Genomic DNA, 21419 nt, shown 5'->3' on the forward strand with positions numbered 1-21419 from the left:
GTGCTGAATTTTTTTTTTTTTACCGGTAGAGATGTACAAATGATCATGCTTATAGGTCACTGGTCTAGAGGATGCTCCAGTGGAACTTATGTTAAGAAGTCTTACAAAGGTGCTGCAACAAGCCATCATTATGAAGAGATCTACTAAAGACAACTCTTTTTCTCAGATTTTGTTTTGTTACATGATATGAAAATGCTTTGAAGGAGTAGGGACCTGACTCTAAAAGAAACTAGGATATATCATTCACTGAGAGGAATTGCCTTTAATGAGTAGTTTAGGAACAAATATCATTATGTAACAACCACAAAAACAGGGAGAACAGCTATTCCATTTATTGAGTGCCTCTTGCTGTCAAGGCACCTACACTAAGTGTATGACATACATTATTTAATTATTACAACATCTCTATGAGTTTGGTGGTCTTATCCTTATTTTATATGTGAATAAGCTAAGACCCACAAAGTACAAGTAATTTTCCCAAGGGCATGGAGCTAAGAAGAGGCAGAGCTGGGATTTAAAAACAAGGCTAATCCCTTGCCTTTTATTCTGTATCATATGATGTAATTAATTTGTCACTGCTTTTCCCATCCCCTACTCCCTTGCCCATTTCTACCCCGAAAGGGAGGGAAAAGCGGTAGCCTAATGCCACTTGATAAATAAAAGGAGCTGAAGAAGAACAGCTTAGAGATATAGAGAGCAAGAGAGTTTGCATTTAACCACAGAAAACTAAAGAACTGCTTAGGATTGGCTAGGGTTTAGAGTCAGCAGTTGCAGAACAGTATTAAAGAGGGGCCTGATTCTAAGTTACATGTGGAAGATGTCCTTGCGCCAGGCAACACAACCTGCTTTCTGAGCCAAACCTACGGAGGAAAGGATAAACTGACAGTTTTTATTTATATTTATTTATTCAACTAAAGTTGTGTGTCTACTGTGCACAAGGCACCATTAGATGCTAGAGATACAATGATGTAAAGGAGAGACATAGTTTTTACCCCCAGGAAACTTTCATTCTAAGTTGGGGGCTCAGAGCAGGTGATACTTTACCATTTGTGGTACAGCTACTTATTTGCAGTTGTGATAAATCCTACAAAGCAGGAGTATAAGTTCTGTTAGAAAAGTTTAGTGAATTTAAGGTAATCTAAGAATGCTAGTAAAATTCTTATTATTAGGGGGACATTTCCTAGTTAAGTTAATAATGAAGTTTATTGAGTGATTTGTTTCTCTTTTGTGAAATTTTCTTACCCATTAGGTTTGTGTCCTTCCCTCTTTGCCCCACGGCATCCCTCTGTATTTAAGCATAACTTACTATAAATGTTTGTTTCCTTGTTTATGTTTCTGTGAGCTGCTTTGGGGTGTAATAAGCTCTTTTTATTCATCTCTAGTCCTAGTTCTTAACAGCTTGTTTATGAGACCTCTTGCATTGCCCAGGAAAGTTACAATTTCATATTTTCTATCCCAGTGTCTCAATGAATTTTTACTTTTAGAATATGCATATTGAGTTTTTACAGTATTTTTTCTTGCACAGCTCGTTTGTTATTCAAAATTAGAAGAGAAGGATAAGCAAAATTTGAAACAAAAAAATTGCACATAATATCACTATCCAGACATGACTCTAAACAATTTGCTGTATATAATTTCATACCTTTTTCTATATGTACATGTATATCTATGGATTTTTTAAAAATGAGATTGTATTGAGCATACTGTTTAGTATAACCTGATTTTTTCATCTTAATATATTGTGTACATCTTTTCCTGGCATATGTACACACGTATTTTTTATGCCTACATAGTATTTCATTGTACATTGCATTCTTCATACTTTTACCAATCTTCTGTTGATGGATATTTTGTTTTCAATTTTTTTTATCATCTTCAGTGCTGTGATGATCATCCTGAGAGCTGTCCTTAGCACTCACCTCTAGTTATTTCTTAGAATAAATTTTTAGAAATGAAATTGCTAGCCCAGGGTATATAATTACCATCTGTAAAGATTTCTTCCTGTTGGACTTCTCCCTGCATTATATGGTAGTGCTGCTTTACCTATACTTTTTTCTACATAGGATATGAATTATTCATATGTTTTGATATTTGTTTTAAAAAACATGGTTAATTGTCATAACTTAATTTTTCATTCTTTCACTTATGTACTAAATGTGAGCCCTGGCTGTGGGTTTGTCATATATAACCTTTATTATGTTGAGGTAGGTTCCCTCTATGCCCACTTTCTGCAGGGTTTTTATCATAAATGGGTGCTGAATTTTGTTGAAAACTTTTTCTGCATCTGTTGAGATGATCATATGGTTTTTCTCCTTCAATTTGTTAATATGGTTTATCACATTGATTGATTTGCGTATATTGATGAATCCTTGCATCCCTGGGATAAATCCCACTTGCTCATTGTGTATGATCCTTTTAATGTGCTGTTGGATTCTGTTTGCTAGTATTTTGTTGAGGATTTTTGCATCTATATTCATCAGTGATATTGGTCTGTAATTCTCTTTTTTTGTAGTATCGTTGTCTGGTTTTGGTAACAGGGTGATGATGGCCTCGTAGAATGAGTTTGGCAGTGTTCCTTCCTCTGCAATTTTTTGGAAGAGTTTGAGAAGGATAGGTGTTAGCTCTTCTCTAAATGTTTGATAGAATTCACCTGTGAAGCCATCTGGTGCTGGACTTCTATTTGTTGGAAGATTTTTTTTTTTAATAATTTTTTTAACATCTTTATTAGAGTATAGTTGCTTTACAGTGGTGGTTAGTTTCTGCTTTATAACAAAGTGAATCAGTTATACATATGTCCCCATATCTCTTCCCTCTTGCATCTCCCTCCCTCCCACCCTCCCTATCCCACCCCTACAGGTGGTCACAAAGCACCGAGCTGATCTCCCTGTGCTATGCGGTTGCTTCCCACTAGCTAGCTATTTTACGTTTAGTAGTGTATATATGTCCATGCCACTCTCTCACTTTGTCACAGCTTACCCTTCCCCCTCCCTGTATCCTCAAGTCCATCCTCTAGTAGGTCTGCATCTTTATTCCTGTCTTGTCCCTAGGTTCTTCTGACCATTTTTTTTCTTTTTTTAGATTCCATATATATGTGTTAGCCTATGGTATTTGTTTTTCTCTTTCTGACTTACTTCACTCTGTATGACAGTCTCTAGGTCCATCCACCTCACTACAAATAACTCAGTTTCGTTCCTTTTTATGGCTGAGTAATATTCCATTGTATATATGTGCCACATCTTCTTTATCCATTCATCTGTTGAGGGACACTTAGGTTGCTTCCATGTCCTGGCTGTTGTAAATAGAGCTGCAATGAACATTTTGGTACATGACTCTGCTGAATTATGGTTTTCTCAGGGTATATGCCCAGTAGTGGGATTGCTGGGTCGTATGGTACTTCTGTTTTTAGTTTTTTAAGGAACGTCCATACTGTTCTCCATAGTGGCTGTATCAATTTACATTCCCACTAACAGTGCAAGAGGTATCCCTTTTCTCCACACCCTCTCCAGCATTTATTGTTTGTAGATTTTTTGATGATGGCCATTCTGACCGGCGTGAGATGATATCTCATTGTAGTTTTGATTTGCATTTCTCTAATGATTAATGATGTTGAGCATTCTTTCATGTGTTTGTTGGCAATCTGTATATCTTCTTTGGAGAAATGTCTATTTAGGTCTTCTGTGCATTTTTGGATTAGGTTGTTTGTGTTTTTGATATTGAGCTGCATGAATTGCTTGAAATTTTGGAGATTAATCCTTTGTCAGTTCCTTCATTTGCAAAAATTTTCTCCCATTCTGAGAGTTGTCTTTTCGTTTTGTTTATGGTTTCCTTTGCTGTGCAAAACCTTTTAAGTTTCATTAGGTCCCATTTGTTTATTTTTGTTTTTATTTCCCTTTCTCTAGGAGGTGGGTCAAAAGGATCTTGCTGTGATTTATGTTATAGAGTGTTCTGCCAATGTTTTCCTCTAAGAGTCTGATGGTGTCTGGCCTTACATTTAGGTCTTTAATCCATTTTGAGTTTATTTTTTTGTATGGTGTTAGGGAGTGTTCTAATTTCATTCTTTTACATGTAGCTGTCCAGTTTTCCCAGCACCACTTATTGAAGAGGCTGTCTTTTCTCCGCTGTATATTCTTGCCTCCTTTATCAAAGATAAGGTGACCATATGTGCGTGGGTTTATCTCTGGGCTTTCTATCCTGTTCCATTGATCCATATTTCTGTTTTTGTGCCAGTACCATACTGTCTTGATTACTGTAGCTTTGTAGTATAGTCTGAAGTCAGGGATTCTGATTCCTCCAGCTCCGTTTTCATTCTCAAGATTGCTTTGGCTATTTGGGGTCTTTTGTGTTTCCACACAAATTATGAAATTTTTTGTTCTAGTTCTGTGAAAAATGCCAGTGGTAGTTTGATAGGGATAGCATTGACTCTGTACATTGCTTTGGAAAGTATAATCATTTTCACAATGTTGATTCTTCCAATCCAAGAGCATGGTATATCTCTCCATCTATTTGTATCATCTTTAATTTCTTTCATCAGTGTCTTATAATTTTCTGCATAGAGGTCTTTTGTCTCCTTAGGTAGGTTTATTCCTAGATATTTTATTCTTTTTGTTGCAGTGGTAAGTGGGAGTGTTTTCTTGATTTCACTTTCAGATTTTTCATCAGTGTATAAAAATGCAAGAGATTTCTGTGCATTAATTTTGTATCCTGCTACTTTACCAAATTCACTGATTAGCTCTAGTAGTGTTCTGGTAGCATTTTTAGGATTCTCTGTTTATAGTATCATGTCATCTGCAAACAGTGACAGCTTTACTTCTTCTTTTCCAATTTGGATGTCTTTTATTACTCATTCTTCTCTGATTGCTGTGGCTAAAACTTCTAAAACTATGTTGAATAATAGTGGTGAGAGTGGACAACCTTGTCTTGTTCCTGATCTTAGTGGAAATGGTTTCAGTTTTTCACCATTGAGGACAATGTTGGCTGTGGGTTTCTCATATATGGCCTTTATTATGTTGAGGAAAGTTCCCTCTATGCCTACTTTCTGCAGGGTTTTTATCATAAATGGTGTTGAATTTTGTCGAAAGCTTTCTCTGCATCTATTGAGATGATCATATGGTTTTTCTCCTTCAATTCGTTAGTATGGTGTATCACGTTGATTGATTTGCATATATTGAAGAATCCTTCCATCCCTGGGATAAATCCCACTTGCTCATTTTGTATGATCCTTTTAATATGTTGTTGGATTCTGTTTGCTAGTATTTTGTTGAGGATTTTTGCATCTAAGTTCATCAGTGATATTGGCCTGTAGTTTTCTTTCTTTGTGACATCTTTGTCTGGTTTTGGTATCAGAGTGATAGTGGCCTTGTAGAATGAGTTTGGGAGTGTTCCTCCCTCTGCTATATTTTGGAAGAATTTGAGAAGGATAGGTGTTAGCTCTTCTCTAAATGTTTGATAGAATTCGCCTGTGAAGCCATCTGGTCCTGGGCTTTTGTTTGTTGGAAGATTTTTAATCACAGTTTCAATTTCAGTGCTTGTGGTTGGTCTGTTCATATTTTCTGTTTCTTCCTGGTTCAGTTTTGGAAGGTTATACCTTTCTTAGAATTTGTCCATTTCTTCCATGTTGTCCATTTTATTGGCATAGAGTTGCTTATAGTAGTCTCTTATGATGCTTGGTATTTCTGAAGATTCCGTTGTAACTTCTCCTTTTTCATTTCTAATTTTATTGATTTCAGTCCTCTCCCTCTTTTTCTTGATGAGTCTGGCTAATGGTTTATCAATTTTGTTTATCTTCTCAAAGAACCAGCTTTTAGTTTTATTGATCTTTGCTATTGTTTTCTTTGTTTCTAGTTCATTTATTTCTGCTCTGATCTTTATGATTTCTTTCCTTCTAGTAACTCTGGGTTTTGTTTGTTCTTCTTTCTCTAGTTCCTTTAGGTGTAAGGTTAGATTGTTTGAGTTTTTCCTGTTTCTTGACGTAGCCTTGTATTGCTATAAACTTCCCCCTTAGAACTGCTTTTGCTGCATCATATAGGTTTTGGATTTTTGTTGTCAAAATGATACACATTGTCGTGTTTTCGCTGTCATTTGTCTCTAGGTATTTTTTGATTTCCTCTTTGATTTCTTCAGTGATCTCTTGATTATTAAGTAATGTATTGTTTAGCCTCTTTGTGTTTGTGTTTTTTACGTTTTTTTCCTGTTATTGATTTCTAATCTCGTAGTGTGTGGTCAGGAAAGATGCTTGTTATGATTTTAATTTTCTTAAATTTACTGAGGCTTGATTTGTGACCTAAGATGTCATCTATCCTGGAGAATGTTCCATGTGCACTTGAGAAGAAAGTGTAATCTGCTGTTTTGGATGGAATGTCCTATAAATATCAACTAAATCCATCTGGTCTTTTGTGTCATTTAAAGCTTGTGTTTCCTTATTAATTTTCTGTTTGGATGATCTGTCCATTGGTGTAAGTGAGGTGTTAAAGTACACCACTATTATTGTGTTACTGCTGATTTCCTCTTTTATAGCTGTTAGCAGTTGCCTTATGTATTGAGGTGCTCCTATGTTGGGTGCATATGTGTATTTATAATTGTTATATCTTCTTCTTGGATTGATCCCTTGATCATTATGTAGTGTCCTCCTTGTGTCTTGTAACATTCTTTATTTTAAAGTCTATTTTATCTGTTATGAGTATTGCTACTCCAGCTTTCTTTTGATTTCCATTTGCGTGGAATATCTTTTTCCATCCCCTCACCTTCAGTCTGTATGTGTCCCTAGGTCTGAAGTGGGTCTCCAGTAGATAGCATATATATGGGTCTTGTTTTTGTATCCATTCAGGGAGTCTTTGTCTTTTGGTTGTAGCATTTAATCCATTCGCATTTAAGATAATTATCGATATGTATGTTCCTGTGACCATTTTCTTAACTGCTATGTGTTTGTTTTTGTAGGTCCTTTTCTTCTCTTGTGTTTCCCGCTTAGAGAAGTTTCTTTAGTATTTTTTGTAGAGCTGGTTTGGTGGTGCTGCCTTCTCTTAGCTTTTGCTTGTCTGTAAAACTTTTGATTTCTCCGTCATATCTGAATGATATCCTTGCCAGGTAGAGTAATCTTAGTTGTAGGTTCTTCCTTTTCATCGCTTTAAATATATCATGCCACTCCCTTCTGGCTTGTAGAGTTTCTGCTGAGAAATCAGCTGTTAAGCTTATGGGAGTTCCCTTGTATGTTATTTGTCATTTTTCCCTTGTTGCTTTCAATAATTTTTCTTTGTCTTTAATTTTTGCCAGTTTGATTACTGTGTGTCTTGGCATGTTTCTCCTTGGGTTAATCTGTATGGGACTCTCTGGGCTTCCTGGACTTGGGTGGGTATTTCCTTTCCCATGTTAGGGAAGTTTTCAACTATAATCTCTTCAAGTATTTTCTCGGGTACTTTCTCTCTCTCTTCTCCTTCTGGGACCCCTGCAATGTGAATTGTTGGTGCCTTTAATGTTTTCCCAGAGGTTTCCTAGGCTGTCTTCATTTCTTTCATTCTGTTTTCTATATTCTGTTCCGTGGCAGTGAATTCCACCATTCTGTCTTCTGGGTCACTTATCCGTTCTTCTGCCTCAGTTATTCTGCTCTTGATTCCTTCTAGTGTATTTTTCATTTCAGTTATTGTATTCATCTCTGTTTGTTTGTTCTCTAGTTCTTCTAGGTGTTTGTTCTTTAATTCTTCTAGGTCTTTGTTAAACATTTCTTGCATCTTCTCAATCTTTGCCTCCATTCCTCCTGGCCTGTGTTTATGGGTCGTGTAGTCATCACCAGCCATATATTTAGTTGATTTGGCAGGAGTAGTTGTTAATTCCTGGCTTATGCTCTGTTCAAGGAGGAGCAATAGCCATTTTGAGCAATAAGGTTGTGTAAAAAATTCTGTGGAATTATATTAGGTTTGCCATGTATGGTTGAAGATTTTGGGCTCCATTTTGTAAAATAGGAACAGCTATGGTAAACTTCCAAGTTTTCATATAAAACAATATTAATTTAGGTGGGTGGGCAGAAGAAACATTAATGCCAATTTTTACCAAAGTTTGAGCACCTTGCCTAATGTCATTTTAAAGATACAGTAATTTTAGTTGCCATATGAAAGTAAATCTTTATGTAATCTATAGGGAAGTGGAAGAATCAATTAATTTTAATTATAGAAAAATGATTAAGGCTTAAATTCATAAAATGCATATATATTTCCCTTAACATATGACTCAAATATTGTATGTACATAGTAGAAAAGTCAGAAGTTTTGAATGAGGAAAAAAAGATTAAGAATCATCTCTAAACCAGAGTATATGTATAACAAAGAAAGAGATCATACTATAGATATTGTTTTGTAACATGTTTTTATTCAGCTAGCAGTTTATCATGGACACCAAGTCATGTAATAATCTACTTCTGACAGCTAATTGAATGAGCATGTGGCTGTCCTGTATTTAATGAATTTCCTATTGTGGGATACTTAAATTGTTTTCTGTTTTGATTGTGACTTTTCATATGATGCACCATACTGTGATAAATTTTTTTTTATTGAAATATAGTTGACATACAAAATTATGTTTGTTTCAGGTGTACAACATAGTGATTCAACATTTAACTACATCATGAAATGATCAAGACCATAAGTCTAGTAACCATCTGTCCCCATGCAGAGTTGTTACAACATTGACGATATTTCTTGGTGTGTAATACGTCCCTGTGACTTATTTATTTTCTCACTGAAAATTTGTATCTCTTAATTTTCTTCACTTGTTTCACCCACCCCCCCAAACCACCCATTTGTTCTATCTGTGAGTCTGTTTTCATCTTGTTTTGTTTGTTTTTTGGTTGTTAGATGCCAAATGTAAGTGAAATCATACAGTATTTGTCTTTCTCTGCTTGACTTACTTCACTTAGCATAATATTCTCTAGGTTCATCCACATTGCTGCAAATGGCAGTATTTCATTCTTTTTTATTGCTGAGTAGTATTCCATTGTATAAATATACCACATCTTATTAATCCAGTCATCTTTTGATGGGCACTTGGGTTGCTTCCATGTGTTGGCTATTGTAAATAGTGCTGCTATCAACATTGTGGTGCATGCATCTTTTTGAAATAGTGTTTTCATTTTTTTTGGATATATACCTAGGAGTAGAATTCCTAGGTCATATTGTAGTTCTATTTTTAGTTTTTTAAGGAACCTCCATACAGTTTTCCGTAGTGGCTGCACCAATTTGCATTCCCACCAGCACCGTACCAGGGCTCCCTTTTCCCCACATCCTCTCCAACATTTGTTATTTGTAGACTTTCTGATGATGGCCATTCTGACAGGTGTGAGATGATACCTCATTGTGGTTTTGATTTGCATTTCTCTAATAATTACTGATGTTGAGCACATTTTCATGTGCCTATTAGCCATCTGTATGTCTTCTTTGGATAAAAGTCTATGTAAGTCTTCTGCCCATTTTTTATGTTGTTTATTTTTTTGTTATTTAGTTGTATGAGCTGTTTGTATATTTTGGAAATTAAGCCCTTGTTGGTTGCATGATTAGCAAGTATTTTCTCCCAGTCCATAGGTTGTCTTTTTGTTATAGCGATGGTTTCCTTTGCTATGCAAAAGCTTTGCTTTTAATTTTGTATCTGCTGAACAACTTCTCAGCGGTTATTTTTTTGGTGGGTGGGGGTTTAAGCTATTTTGATTGAATTTCTGTTATTTTTCTTTTTTTACCTTGGAGTCTAAATTCCATTTATCTGAACAGGGGAAGGAACTGGCCTTTAAAAAAAAAAAATCCCTCTGGTTATTTGGGGGAATAAAGCACTAATTTTCTTGTCAAAGGATATTTCTGACACATTCTTACTGTGAGTTTGCTAGTTCATGCCAGGAGAGTGTCCAACATGAAATAGATAATTAATTCAGACAGAATCTAGCAAAAATGAAAACTGAACGTCCCTGCAGGGAGCTCTTTTGTCATTCTTTCTGTTCCTGCAGAGAAATCAATGGAGTTTACATTGGAAGATATTGTTCCCTTTAGGGGGAGGTGTCTCAGGGAAGCTGCAACTTCTGACATGGCGGAATAAAAGAGAAACCTAAAATCCCAGGCCGCTGAGTAGTGATTCCCTTGGGTGGCTTGATAATCTAGATCAGTCTGTTTAGTCAATGCCTTTCTGTTTTTACTTGTAGCACTTATACAGTTCCAAGCCTCTTCTATTCAGATGTTAGAATTATAAGTCTGTACTACAAACTGCCAAACAGTTTTTCTGTCATGCCTCCTTTAGAAATGGCATTGTGATATTAGGGATTGTTAGTATGAGAGTAGCTTTACCACATCAAGTACACATATTTTTGATTCATTAAGCCACAATTTGGGATTTAGATATGTGCCTTTACATTATTTGCCATCAACAGTACAGAAGTTGAGCAACTCTAATCATCAGAATTACTGTCCTTTAGATTATAAGGGACTTGAAAAAAGGCAACTCAATATTTATTCTTTTTTTTTTTTACAACACTGCTTTGATAATACACTAGTCTCAGACATTAAAAGACTGAAATTGCTTAAATAAACCTGTGCTAGTAATTTTTTTATACCTATAACCTTTAACCCCATATTATTAGATTAAGAAAGAATGTTATTTTTCCCATTGTTTCTGCTCCATTGATTATAGCGCCTTAAACTCCCTCTTATCCCATGTTATTGTATTTTGGTAACAGAAGCATCCTGTTTTATGAATTGTGTGTGCTGAATTAGCTTAAGAGGGCTTCACTGCATGGTGATGACTTGAGTCCTCTAATTGTGAAGGCAGTTTCTTTTACCTTCATTATGAAAAGAGCAAATAAGGCGGTTTTCATAGCCTAAATGTTTTTAAAAAGCTTTCCCTCTGTTGGAGTAAAGCATCAGGACAAAAGGAGTAGGCTCTTCTTGGGAATTTCTAGAAATACGTTTTGGAGGTAAAATTAGAAGATAGCTATGTGTTCCTCTGCGAAGAAACAAATTCATTCTTACAGCTCAAGAACTGAAGCAAAGACTGATTCTTTTGCGATTCATTATCTTTTCCATTGGCAAGCTTCTTTTACACTGTATAAAGCACATTTGCGTACAATTGCCTCAGTATTGTCTTTACTGTTAACCTTGTGCTATACATAGAGCAGGTGTTAGTAATATTATTTCCGTTTTGCAGCTGCGGACACAAATTGAAGGAGATTAATGACTTTGCCATAGTCCCACAGCTACCAAATGGGAGAACCTGGGGTTTCTGACTCTAGTCATGTGCTCTTTACAGTATATCATGTTGCATCGGATCTTCGTAATCTGTGCTGTTTAGTGTCGCTAAGGTTCTTGTGGAAGAATAACATGGAAAAAGTATCATTCTCCCCAAGAAACAAAAATGGCAACAAAATATACATAACGTAAGCATTCAGAATGGAATGAATTCTCCAAAATCTCATAGACAAACTAAGCAAGATGTTCTGAATCATTAATCAGTAAATATTCATATGCTATGTATGCATAATACCTAGGTATTGTTCCTTCTATTTTGTTTGTTTTTGCTTGTTTTGCCCTTACTGTTGAATTGTGGGCTTAGTATTGTAGGCTGATAGTTTTCCTTGTATTTTATTTGTTTTTGCTGTTTTGCCCCTACTGTTGAATTGTGGATTTAGTATTGTAGGCTGATAGTTTCTGTGGATTTAGTATCATAGGATTTAGTATTGTATGCTGATACTGTTGAATTGTGGATTTAGTATTGTAGGCTGATAGTTTCCTGTGGATTTAGTATTGTAGGCTGTTAGCACTTTTAAGATCTTATTGCACTGTCTTTTGGTCTTGTTAATTTCGAAAAGTTTGTTGTTACTCTAAATTGCTCCTTTGTAGATAGCCTGTATTTTCTTCCATTTATCTCTGAAGATTGTCTCTTTGCCTTTGGTTTTAAACAGTCATATTATAATGTATAGACATATAAACTTATTTTTAGTGTGGCTTATTTGATTTTATTTTTCTGTGCAAATCATTTGGGTTATGTATTATGGGAGTGCTTTTTGAGAGTGGTCCAGGTACCCCCAGCTCACTGCCATTTTTTGTTAATTTCTCAGCTCATTGGTTTCTAGTCCAACCATTACACTAGGGTGCAGCCCTTCAAGGGTGCTGGTTTTATGTGGGGGTCTCAGTTCTGACTCTCTTCCATCTATAGAATAAAGGCAGTATCTCCTCTTACCATGTGGACATTTAAACTCAAGCTATTAGGTTATGGAAACTGACAACTTCCTTTCAATACCACAATGCAGGTATTTCCCTCTTTGTTTCCAGCACTGGGTAATTAACCCCACCCCCATTTTTCCTTTTCGGCTCAGCTATATATAAAAGAATTTTCTTCTTTATCAGTCATTTCAAGTATGGCCCATCATGTTGTTGGAGCCAGAAGTCAGTCTATTTTTTGAAAACAGACAAGTCATTGGGTAATAAACAGTAGGCCGAAACAAGCCAGTAAAGACCAGGAACATGAGCTTGACTAATCTGATATAATATGACAGATTGCACAGGTCAACAGGCTGGTGGATCAGATCCACAGGGTTCTAGTAGATGGACATAGCAAGATAGTAATCGGTTGAATCCAAAGCCCTCAGGGCTGGAAGATCTCTAAGATCTAGTCAAGAATAGCCAGGGTTGCGAAGGTCAAAGGAAGCAGGCTTCTTTATTAGAGGCTTCCCTGCTCCTGATTATGTATAGGCAAGCCTGGATTTAACGTATATTCCCTGCAGGTATACCTTGCTTACATTTAAGGCACAATTCATGGCTGGGATTCTGGAATATCTTCTCATATTCCACATGTAGAGTACCATTTCAGGCACTAGTTTTCAAACTTTCTAGGAGGAAGACTTTTAAAAAAATTAGTAAACCTTAGTAAATACTTAGAGGATACTTAGAGGATATAGCCTCACTCCCCACCCACCATCCATGGACAAGGCAAGCCCTTTTTGTACTCCCATAATTGGTGGCCAGAGATCTTTTTTGTTGATCTGCAAAGTGCATCAGAACATGTATGAGACCATACTTCCTCCTGGTATTTTGATTTACGGAAATGTTTGAATGACAAACCTGTTGTTAGCAGACCTTTCATCTGAGTTACAGTCCTTTTTCCCTCGTGCCTGCAGGATATTTATTTCTAGATGTCTTTCCATCCGCTCCAATTAAACATATCCATCCCCCATCTCCTGCAAAGGTGCTCCTTCTTCAGGTTTCCCCTCCATTTAATTGTGTTGCTTTTTATTCACCCAAGTCTCTAGGCCCAAATCATCTCACTTCATTCTCCAAGTCCTTTTAATTCTTTTATTCTCTATCTCAGATTTACCATTCCTCAGGCTCCAGTACCATCAGTAGTTGATAACTACTGATAATCTGATATAGTTATTACTGTGCTAGGTGAGCGGGGTGGGGGGGGGTGAGAACTGTAAGATGTGGTCATTGTCTTTACAGAACTTAATATCTAGTTGAGAAGACAATTTATATTTACAAAAATAGTGAACAATACCAGGCAGTATGGAATTAAAGGTTAAAGTTGGGTGGTACAGAGTTTTAAGTGCTAGAAGTTAGAGGAAAGGAAGGGATAAAATGAGGGCCTGAATTGTAAGAGAAAAGTTAATTTTAGAATTGAGATTTGAACTGTCTTGAAACAACGTAGGTTGGAATTAGATAGGAATTTAAAGTGAGGAGAAAGCATGGATAATACAATTTTTGGAAAACTTTTGAGGTTCTTTATGTTAGGGACTACTGACAAATAGGAATTAGAGAGGTTCATGACTGCTTTGAGTTTGGCTATAAGACTACCAGAAGAATCTTTCAAAAATAGTATTTGCATTTAGTTTATTCCCCAACTCAGAAATCTCTGGAGGCTTCCTTTTCCTTTTGATTCTGATCCAAACTGCTTTGGTATTCTAGGTACTCTTTGATCCATCAGCCTTGCTTCACCAGGACTCGTGCTTTTTATGTCTACAGCTTGCTTTATTTGTGTTTGACTTATGCTTTCCATTTCCTTGTGGGATGTCTGCCTGATTTCTTTCCATTCCTTCTCCAAGTCCCATCTCTAGACTTTTTGCCTCCTGATACTGTAATGACTCCCACCCACTGAAATAGCTTTCCTCCCTGGGTTCCTCCTGAAACTGTTTTCTGTTGAAAATAGTTCAAAATCTAATCATGCACCTTTTGTTTCCCAATGATTTAGAATTACAGACATTTCTCTTCCTTTTTGATATGGTGGTAAATTCTTTGAAGGGTTAGATTATGTTTTGTATTTTATTGTTCCTCTTAGTGCTGTATACTACTCTGGGTATATACTCGATGTTGAATTGATAGCTTTTAAAGAATTGGTTTCTTTTTTATTTCAAATACTGATGATTTGTAATATTAGAGCTACTTTGTATAAATGTACCTACTGTCATGCCTGACAGTACTGCCCTTAGTGAATGCTAGTGGAATCCAAATTTGTAGTGGATCTCAAGTCAAAGAACATTTTTCTGCTGTTTCATGGAAGGTGGAAAATAAGAGCAAAAGCACTGAATCCAAGTTTTCTGAGATACTCTTTCTGCTGTCTTCTTTGAGTCTCTCCTTAATCTGTGTCTTTAAGTATATATTATTCATTTATCTTTGACATCTTTTCACTTGTCAACTCATGTAGTGTTTCCTAAATAATTTATGTTTGTAGATGAAGATAAATTGTGTGTGTTAATTGAAGCTTAAGAGAAGAGATTGTAGTGGTTTAGAAAGATTAATCCTTGTTAAACTCTATCTGATTGATCTGTGCTGCCACTCTTCCTGCCTGAGTTTTAAAATTTTAATCAAATATCTGTAAGTGAAGAAATCATCCATTGTAGTTGAAATTGAACTTAAGAAGATATTTGAATATCCTTAAAAACAGATCTTGAAATGGCTTAAGAATACTTGGTTTAAGGGAATTGGGTCAAGCTAACAATAACATTTTTGTTAGTTTTATTTTAGCATGTAACAGCCTCTTAAAAATCTGAAATGACTTTTTAAACAAAGTTTTAAGTTATTATTTTAAATAATAAAATTATTCACCTACCTCATTTAGAAGTTTGTAAGATGATTTGAGAGTGTTTGATTTATGTATGCTAACATCCCAATTTTCTGAGTGGTGATACAGTTTCAGCAAGACTATAAAACTATGAGAACTGTGAATACCTGGATTTAGAAATGTTCTAGCATTATCTCACCCTTCTTGGTTTCAGAGAATGGCTATTCAACAATGTTTGTAGCTAACCTGGAGTGAATTTTGTGTGTATTTGTGCGTGAGGGAGAGCGACAAAGCTTTGCTTCTTTGGTTAACCAGAATAAAGTAAAAAAGCAGTAGTGTGAGGCAGGCTGGATCTTCTTCAACAACAGTTTATATTAGTTTAAATAATTTCTTTTGAGGGGTGATGATTTATCAGATCTTAACTGCTAGGAGTGTTCTTGTTCTTAAGTTTCCTTATAATGAAAGACAGTACTCTTTACTAACGGCATCATATGAGCTGGGATTTTGTTAGGCATTGACTTTTGTATTTGCTTCACAGGTGGTTTGTATTCGCTCCACTTGGAATGCTCTCTCCCCAAAGCTGAGTTGTGACATGAGACCTCTCATTTTGAAGACCCTCAGTGAACTGTTTTCTCTGGTTCCTTCCTTAACAGTCAATACAGCTGAATATGAGGTATGCATTCAGAGCTCAATAAATTGCCTGTTTCTACATTGGGAAGACATGTGCTTTATCATAACTTTTGGGAAAAAATATTCGTATCTTTTGTTTGCCAAAAATCATTTAGCACTTTTTGTTCTGTGAACATGTTGATATCTTTATGGACTCCTAGGAGTAGGAGGATATCCACCCTTATCAGTCCTCTGTCTTTGAGATTTATTTACGTGAAGGATGCCAAGTTTTTATTATGAAAGTATAGTCAAGATTTTTTAAAGCCCATATGTTAAAATAGTGTTTCTTAAAATAATAGAATTCACGAGGCCAACAGTTTAAATGCATTTTGTTGGTGTTTTAAATTCTAAAAAGTGTTACAAAGGCTTTAGTAAGGCAGGGCAGACTTCTGAGTAGTATAGACATAGTGTCATTTGTGGGTTTTTTCTAGCTTAGGCATAGAGATTTGATTTTTTACGTGTTAGTTTATTAGTTTACATTTTCTATATATAGCTTTGCTTTTCATGTATACTCTTCAATGAAGATGATTGTAAAATCAACCTGTCCTAGGAGAGGAAAATAATTTTATGAACTAGGCAATGTTTGTCATTGTAATGAATTGAAACACTTGGTGGAAGATGTTTTGCTGTAAGATTCACGTACTTCTGTTTAACATTTTCTCTGTTATCTCTTCTTTGAATGAAATGAGAGGGTGGCAGATTCATTTATATCTCCACTTTTGTAGCCATATCCCCTTTCAAGCTCACCTTTTTATTGACTTTTCCTTCAAAGAGCCTCAATTGATTTCCACTTGAAGTCTTGGTGAACCTTTAGTTTGATTTAGTGCTTCACAGACTTTGATAAACTGGCCCTCTGTAAGATTCCAAGAATAGTCCCTTACTTGTTTTAGATCACATGAGAAGACAGGATTGTAGGATAATACTTCTAATCATTCTAAATGCTACACAGTGAATAAAATCAAATTTGTCCTTACCAAGGACACAATACCTAGCATGGTACATAATGTATATTCAGAACCTAGTTGTTGAATGAATGAATGAACCAATACAGGATATTGTGAGTTTATTCTCACATTTGGGCTTTTGTTTTGGGGTATTAAAAAAAGAATCAATTCGAGACTCCTAGAGTATATAGTTCACCAACAGTCTTCTTTATGGCCACTGTTCGTGGGTACATACCCCATGTTGTCAGAAAATCTGCCAGGCTACTGATAAGGAGCCCATACTAAAACACAAAATAAGGACTTTGTATGCAGTGATACATCTATTTATTTTCTGTCTTCAAGGGCTGAACTCATATACCTTTGTATTGCCTGTACTTTCAGTTTTTCTTACATTGAATTTATGGAGTGGCTTGTGTGTTTTTTATGTTTGCTTACATTGGTAAGCTGTAAGTTGTCTTTTGGACGATTTTTTTTTCCTTCAAATTTCACATTCCTTTTCAGTGACATTTTATTTTGGTTTATCTTCATGCTTATAATAACATTAGGATTCCTCTGTTATTCAGATAGATGGCTTGGGGACCATTTCATCCATCAGTTTCCTCCTAGTAGGGAGATTACTTCAGTGATCAGAGCCCACCTGGCAGCAGAAGTAAAGAAACGTAGGGAAAACCCCTCTCCCATCTGTCGCTCTGTCTCTCCCTTCCTCCCCGCCTCCCCCACTTTCTCCCTCCCTCCCTTCCTTTCTCCCTCCCTCCGCCTGTCTCTTCCTGTGTGTGTTTAAATAATTTGTTTTCTATTAAGTGCTTAGAGTTTGTTTGTATGTAAGCCCGAGTTGAATATAGTTTTCCCAAAACATTTCTTAGGTCGTTGCTATCCCTAGTCACCTCAAATGCCTTGTGTTTACCAAAAGTGAAGTCCAGTTTCTTTATATGGAGCCAATAAGGTCTCTTAGAATTGGCCTCATTCTGCTTTTCCGCCTCCTGCACTCCAGGAAAACCAAACCATTGTAGATTCCTTCTCCGCTTCCAGATTTTTCCATTGCTTTTCCTTTGTTCATGTTGTTCTCTCTGTCTAATATTACCTTCTTTTTCACCTCTAATTTTAAAGTCTATTTTAGGAAATAAAGAATTGGTTTAAGTTATCTCATCCTTTGAGAACTTTTCTTCAACAGGAGTCTATTGCTTCCAAAGTTCTTTAGCTATACTGTCTTAAGAACATTTATTTCTATTTTATACTACAGGTATATGTATACATATATTTTCTCCATTAACATATAAGCTTGTTGAAAATAGAGTCCATGTTTCAATTTGTGTATTTTCTGAATTGCTTTGCAAAGTGCTTGATCATTCATTCATTGACTCAGAATATATTTATTAAAACTGTGCTAGGCCTTAGAGATACTAATAAACAATAATAGACACTATTTTAAGTAGTTATTATATTCCCCAGTGCTCTTCCAGTTACTTTATATCAATTAGTTCTAATATCTGATAGGCAGGTATTATTTTTCATTTTATAGCAAAAGAATCTGAGGTTTTAAGAGGTCTATCCATTCATTAAACAAATATTTATTGAGTATCTGCTACATGCAAGACAAGTAACTGAACCAACACTGTAGTTTCTAAGTGAAAGCTGTTTTCTAAACCCAGGACTTTCTAGCTCCAAGGCTATATTTTTCCATTATACCATGTTGTCAGTCCCTGCCTTCTGAAAGCTCAAAAGTTGGTAAAAGATATAGACATAAGCAATAATAATTATAATAACATTTGATGAGCACAGTTACTCAAAGGGCTACGAGAGTGTGGTGGTGAAAGTGACAAGCATTCTTAGGAGAAATCTAAGGAAACCTTATTTAGTCGGCGCTATTAGACTAGGATCGTGAAGAATTAATAAAATGTTGCTTTTCATTGACGTTTTTAAGAGAATATGCAAACACAGGGAGGTATAGAAGAACCTCATACGATTAGCAGGGCAAGAAGTTAGATGTGGCTGAAATTAAGAAGACATTGAGTGTTGGAAGATAAATGGCTTTTTATGCTCAATTATTTATTAAATATTTGTCATTTGAAGAACTGGGCTTTATATTCTTTATGTACTGGCCTTTGAAATGAGAAAGACAGCCACCGCTTTAAGGAGTGTACAAGTTAGTAGGGAGTTAGTTGACCACATACACAGATAATCACGTTAGATGCTAAATTGTGCCATGTGCCGTATGGCCGCCTAGAGAAGGGAGAGCGCTCTTCTGGGTAGGGGGTTAGGAATAGAGGCATGAAAAAGGAGAGTGACATTTGTACTAAGACTTGAGAGATCAGTAAGAAATGGTTAGGTTTCTAAATTCAGTAATCTTAAAATTTCATCTTGTTTAACATATCCATATGTTTAGATGATGAGTCTGTTTCTGAGTATTTTCATTTTATGAATGATGGATAAGTACAGATTAAGTCAGTTACTAGTGGTATAATTTTTAAAGTGATTTAATTTCCACATTTGCTACTTTAGATTGTTTGCTCTCAATTTTATCTTTGTCTTAACATTTTATTCTGTTGTTTGTTGATTTTTCAGAATTTTAAAGTTCAAGTCCTCAGCTTCCTCTGGAACCACACTCAAAACAAGGTACTGTCACAAGGGCGTCAGTGAAACAGAACCAAACTGGGGAAAGAACTGTGAAATAAGACTCTTAGGATAAAAATATAACTCCCTTGAAATGATGCCTTCTTGGTTTTAAAAGAATTGTGACTATTAATAAATTTAGGTTTTAAAAGTTATTCTTAATTTATGCCAGTGAATACATTTTCACCATAAAATGCACTTGTTACTTTGTGACACTGACAGATATGAAGAGGGACTGTTGCCATTGTCTCTCCTTTTAAAGGTCCTTCCTCTTTCCTGCTTTGCCCCTTCCCCACCGATAAGCACATCAAACAAAAAGTCCGCTCCATTTTTTGTTTGTTTTTGGTTTTTTAAAAATTTTTATTGGAGTATAGCTGATTTACAGTGTTGTGTTAGTTTCAGGTGTACAGCAAAGTGAATCAGTTATACATATACATATATCCACTCTTTTTTAGATTCTTTTCCCATATAGGCCCTTATGGAGTACTGAGTAGAGTTCCCTGTGCTGTACAGTAGGTCCTTATTAGTTATCTATTTTATATACAGTAGCGTGTATACTCTCCATTTTTCGAATGTCATTTCCAATCAAGGAGTATAGAGCAGAGGGCGTTGGTGATGTTCCACCTGGCTCATGAGTGAAAAAGCTTAGATTCCAGAAGACCAGCTCTCCCAGGGAGTAGCCGGAGACTCAGAGTCCACTTCCAGGCCTATCAAACTCTATACCCTCGTACTCCTTCCGCTAAACCATACCACCTCATGGGGACTTGAGCAATTAGGAGTTATTTTATGTTTAATGTCCCAGCTAGGATAGAAATGTGGTTTTTCTGATGCCTCTGTCCAGTGCTGTTTTCTCTCTATTTTTAATTGGGACGTACTAAGCAAGGCTTGAATACCATTTCCAAAGCACTGACTATAGAACTTTGAGGTTGGTCAGGGAAGATTTTCTTTCTGCCTCCTGAGTTGATGTTTAATATATGTTGTTTCTTTTGTTTATCTTACTTCTACTCTATCTAGGACCCAGTTGTAGCAAATGCTGCATATAAATCTCTGTCACACTTCGGTGCCAGGGAGCACACCATTCTTCATCTGCCTGAACAGGTAGGTTTTTCTGCTTTCTTACCGGTATCTCTTTACTGCTACGTTTTATAACTTTACTTATATCCCCTGCTTAGGGAATTCTTACCTGTAACTCTAGATATGTTGTCCATAAAAGATAAGAATTTATATTTATAATTTGTTTAATCTGTAGTAGACTGTAGAGGTCTTAGACTTCACAGATAATGAACTGAAGCAGATGGAAGGTGAAAATGAAATCTCTGTAAGGTGACTTGGTGTATGACTGCATTGCCCTGTGCCCAGGGCAAGGTCTGTGTCACTATAGGAACCACCTTACCCAGTTAGTGCGCCATCTTGAACTTCACATCCAAGCACGGCCTGCTCAGAGTAAGGTTTTCTACCACCTGAGCAGCCAGAGATCTTTATTTGTGATACAGAATTGAAATGCCGTCGGAAAAAAATCTGCTATTTATTTGTTTACTTTGAAATGATATATAGGTTAGTCCCAGAGAACTGGATGAAGAAAGTATCACTCTCTTTTAAGGGTTAACACACCGTGAGATATTATCTTAGTTTTTAGACTAGACTAAAAACATACAACCTTTTCTACTACCTACCTAGTATAACCAGCTTTAAATTATCAGGTTATATTAAGGAGTTAAGTGTATGATTTCTTTCTTTTTAAAAAATATTTACTTATTTATTTATTTATTTAATGGCTGCATTGAGTCTTTATTGCTGTGCGCAGGCTTTCTTTAGTTGTGGCGAGCGTGGGCTACTCTTCGTTACAGTGCACGGGGCTTCTCATCGTGGCGGTTTCTCTTGTGGCGGAGCACAGGCTCTAGGCACGAGGGCTCAGTAGTTGTGGCTCGTGGGCTATAGAGTGCAGGCTCAGTAGTTGTGGCGCATGGCCTTAGTTGCTCCACAGCACGTGGGATCTTCCTGCACCAGGGCTCGAACCCGTATCCTCTGCATTGGCAGGCAGATACTTAACCACTGCACCACCAGGGAAGTCCCTAAGTGTATGATTTCACATTTAGTGTTACTGTAATTCAAAGGCATACAAATGGTTATTTAATGCCTTTAGAGTGTAAGGAAGACATTGTTTTAGAAGAAGTTATGCGTAAC

At 36.2% G+C, this 21419-nt stretch overlaps 2 protein-coding genes across 2 annotated transcripts in view; one reads left to right on the plus strand and one right to left on the minus strand.

The window, feature by feature from the left end:
* Positions 1–21419, minus strand: part of HACD4 (3-hydroxyacyl-CoA dehydratase 4) — an 807943-nt gene that overhangs the window by 614620 nt on the left and 171904 nt on the right. The window lies entirely within an intron of this gene.
* The window catches only part of FOCAD (focadhesin), a 290793-nt gene that overhangs the window by 157307 nt on the left and 112067 nt on the right, over positions 1–21419 (plus strand). The window contains exons 15-17 of the mRNA XM_060155133.1: positions 15551–15685; positions 19188–19238; positions 20250–20333. Coding sequence (XP_060011116.1) covers positions 15551–15685; positions 19188–19238; positions 20250–20333 — 270 coding nt within the window. The remainder of the gene's footprint in view (positions 1–15550; positions 15686–19187; positions 19239–20249; positions 20334–21419) is intronic.

The sequence above is a fragment of the Lagenorhynchus albirostris genome, chromosome 7 (assembly GCF_949774975.1).
Source record: "Lagenorhynchus albirostris chromosome 7, mLagAlb1.1, whole genome shotgun sequence".
Taxonomy (NCBI): Eukaryota; Metazoa; Chordata; class Mammalia; order Artiodactyla; family Delphinidae; genus Lagenorhynchus; species Lagenorhynchus albirostris.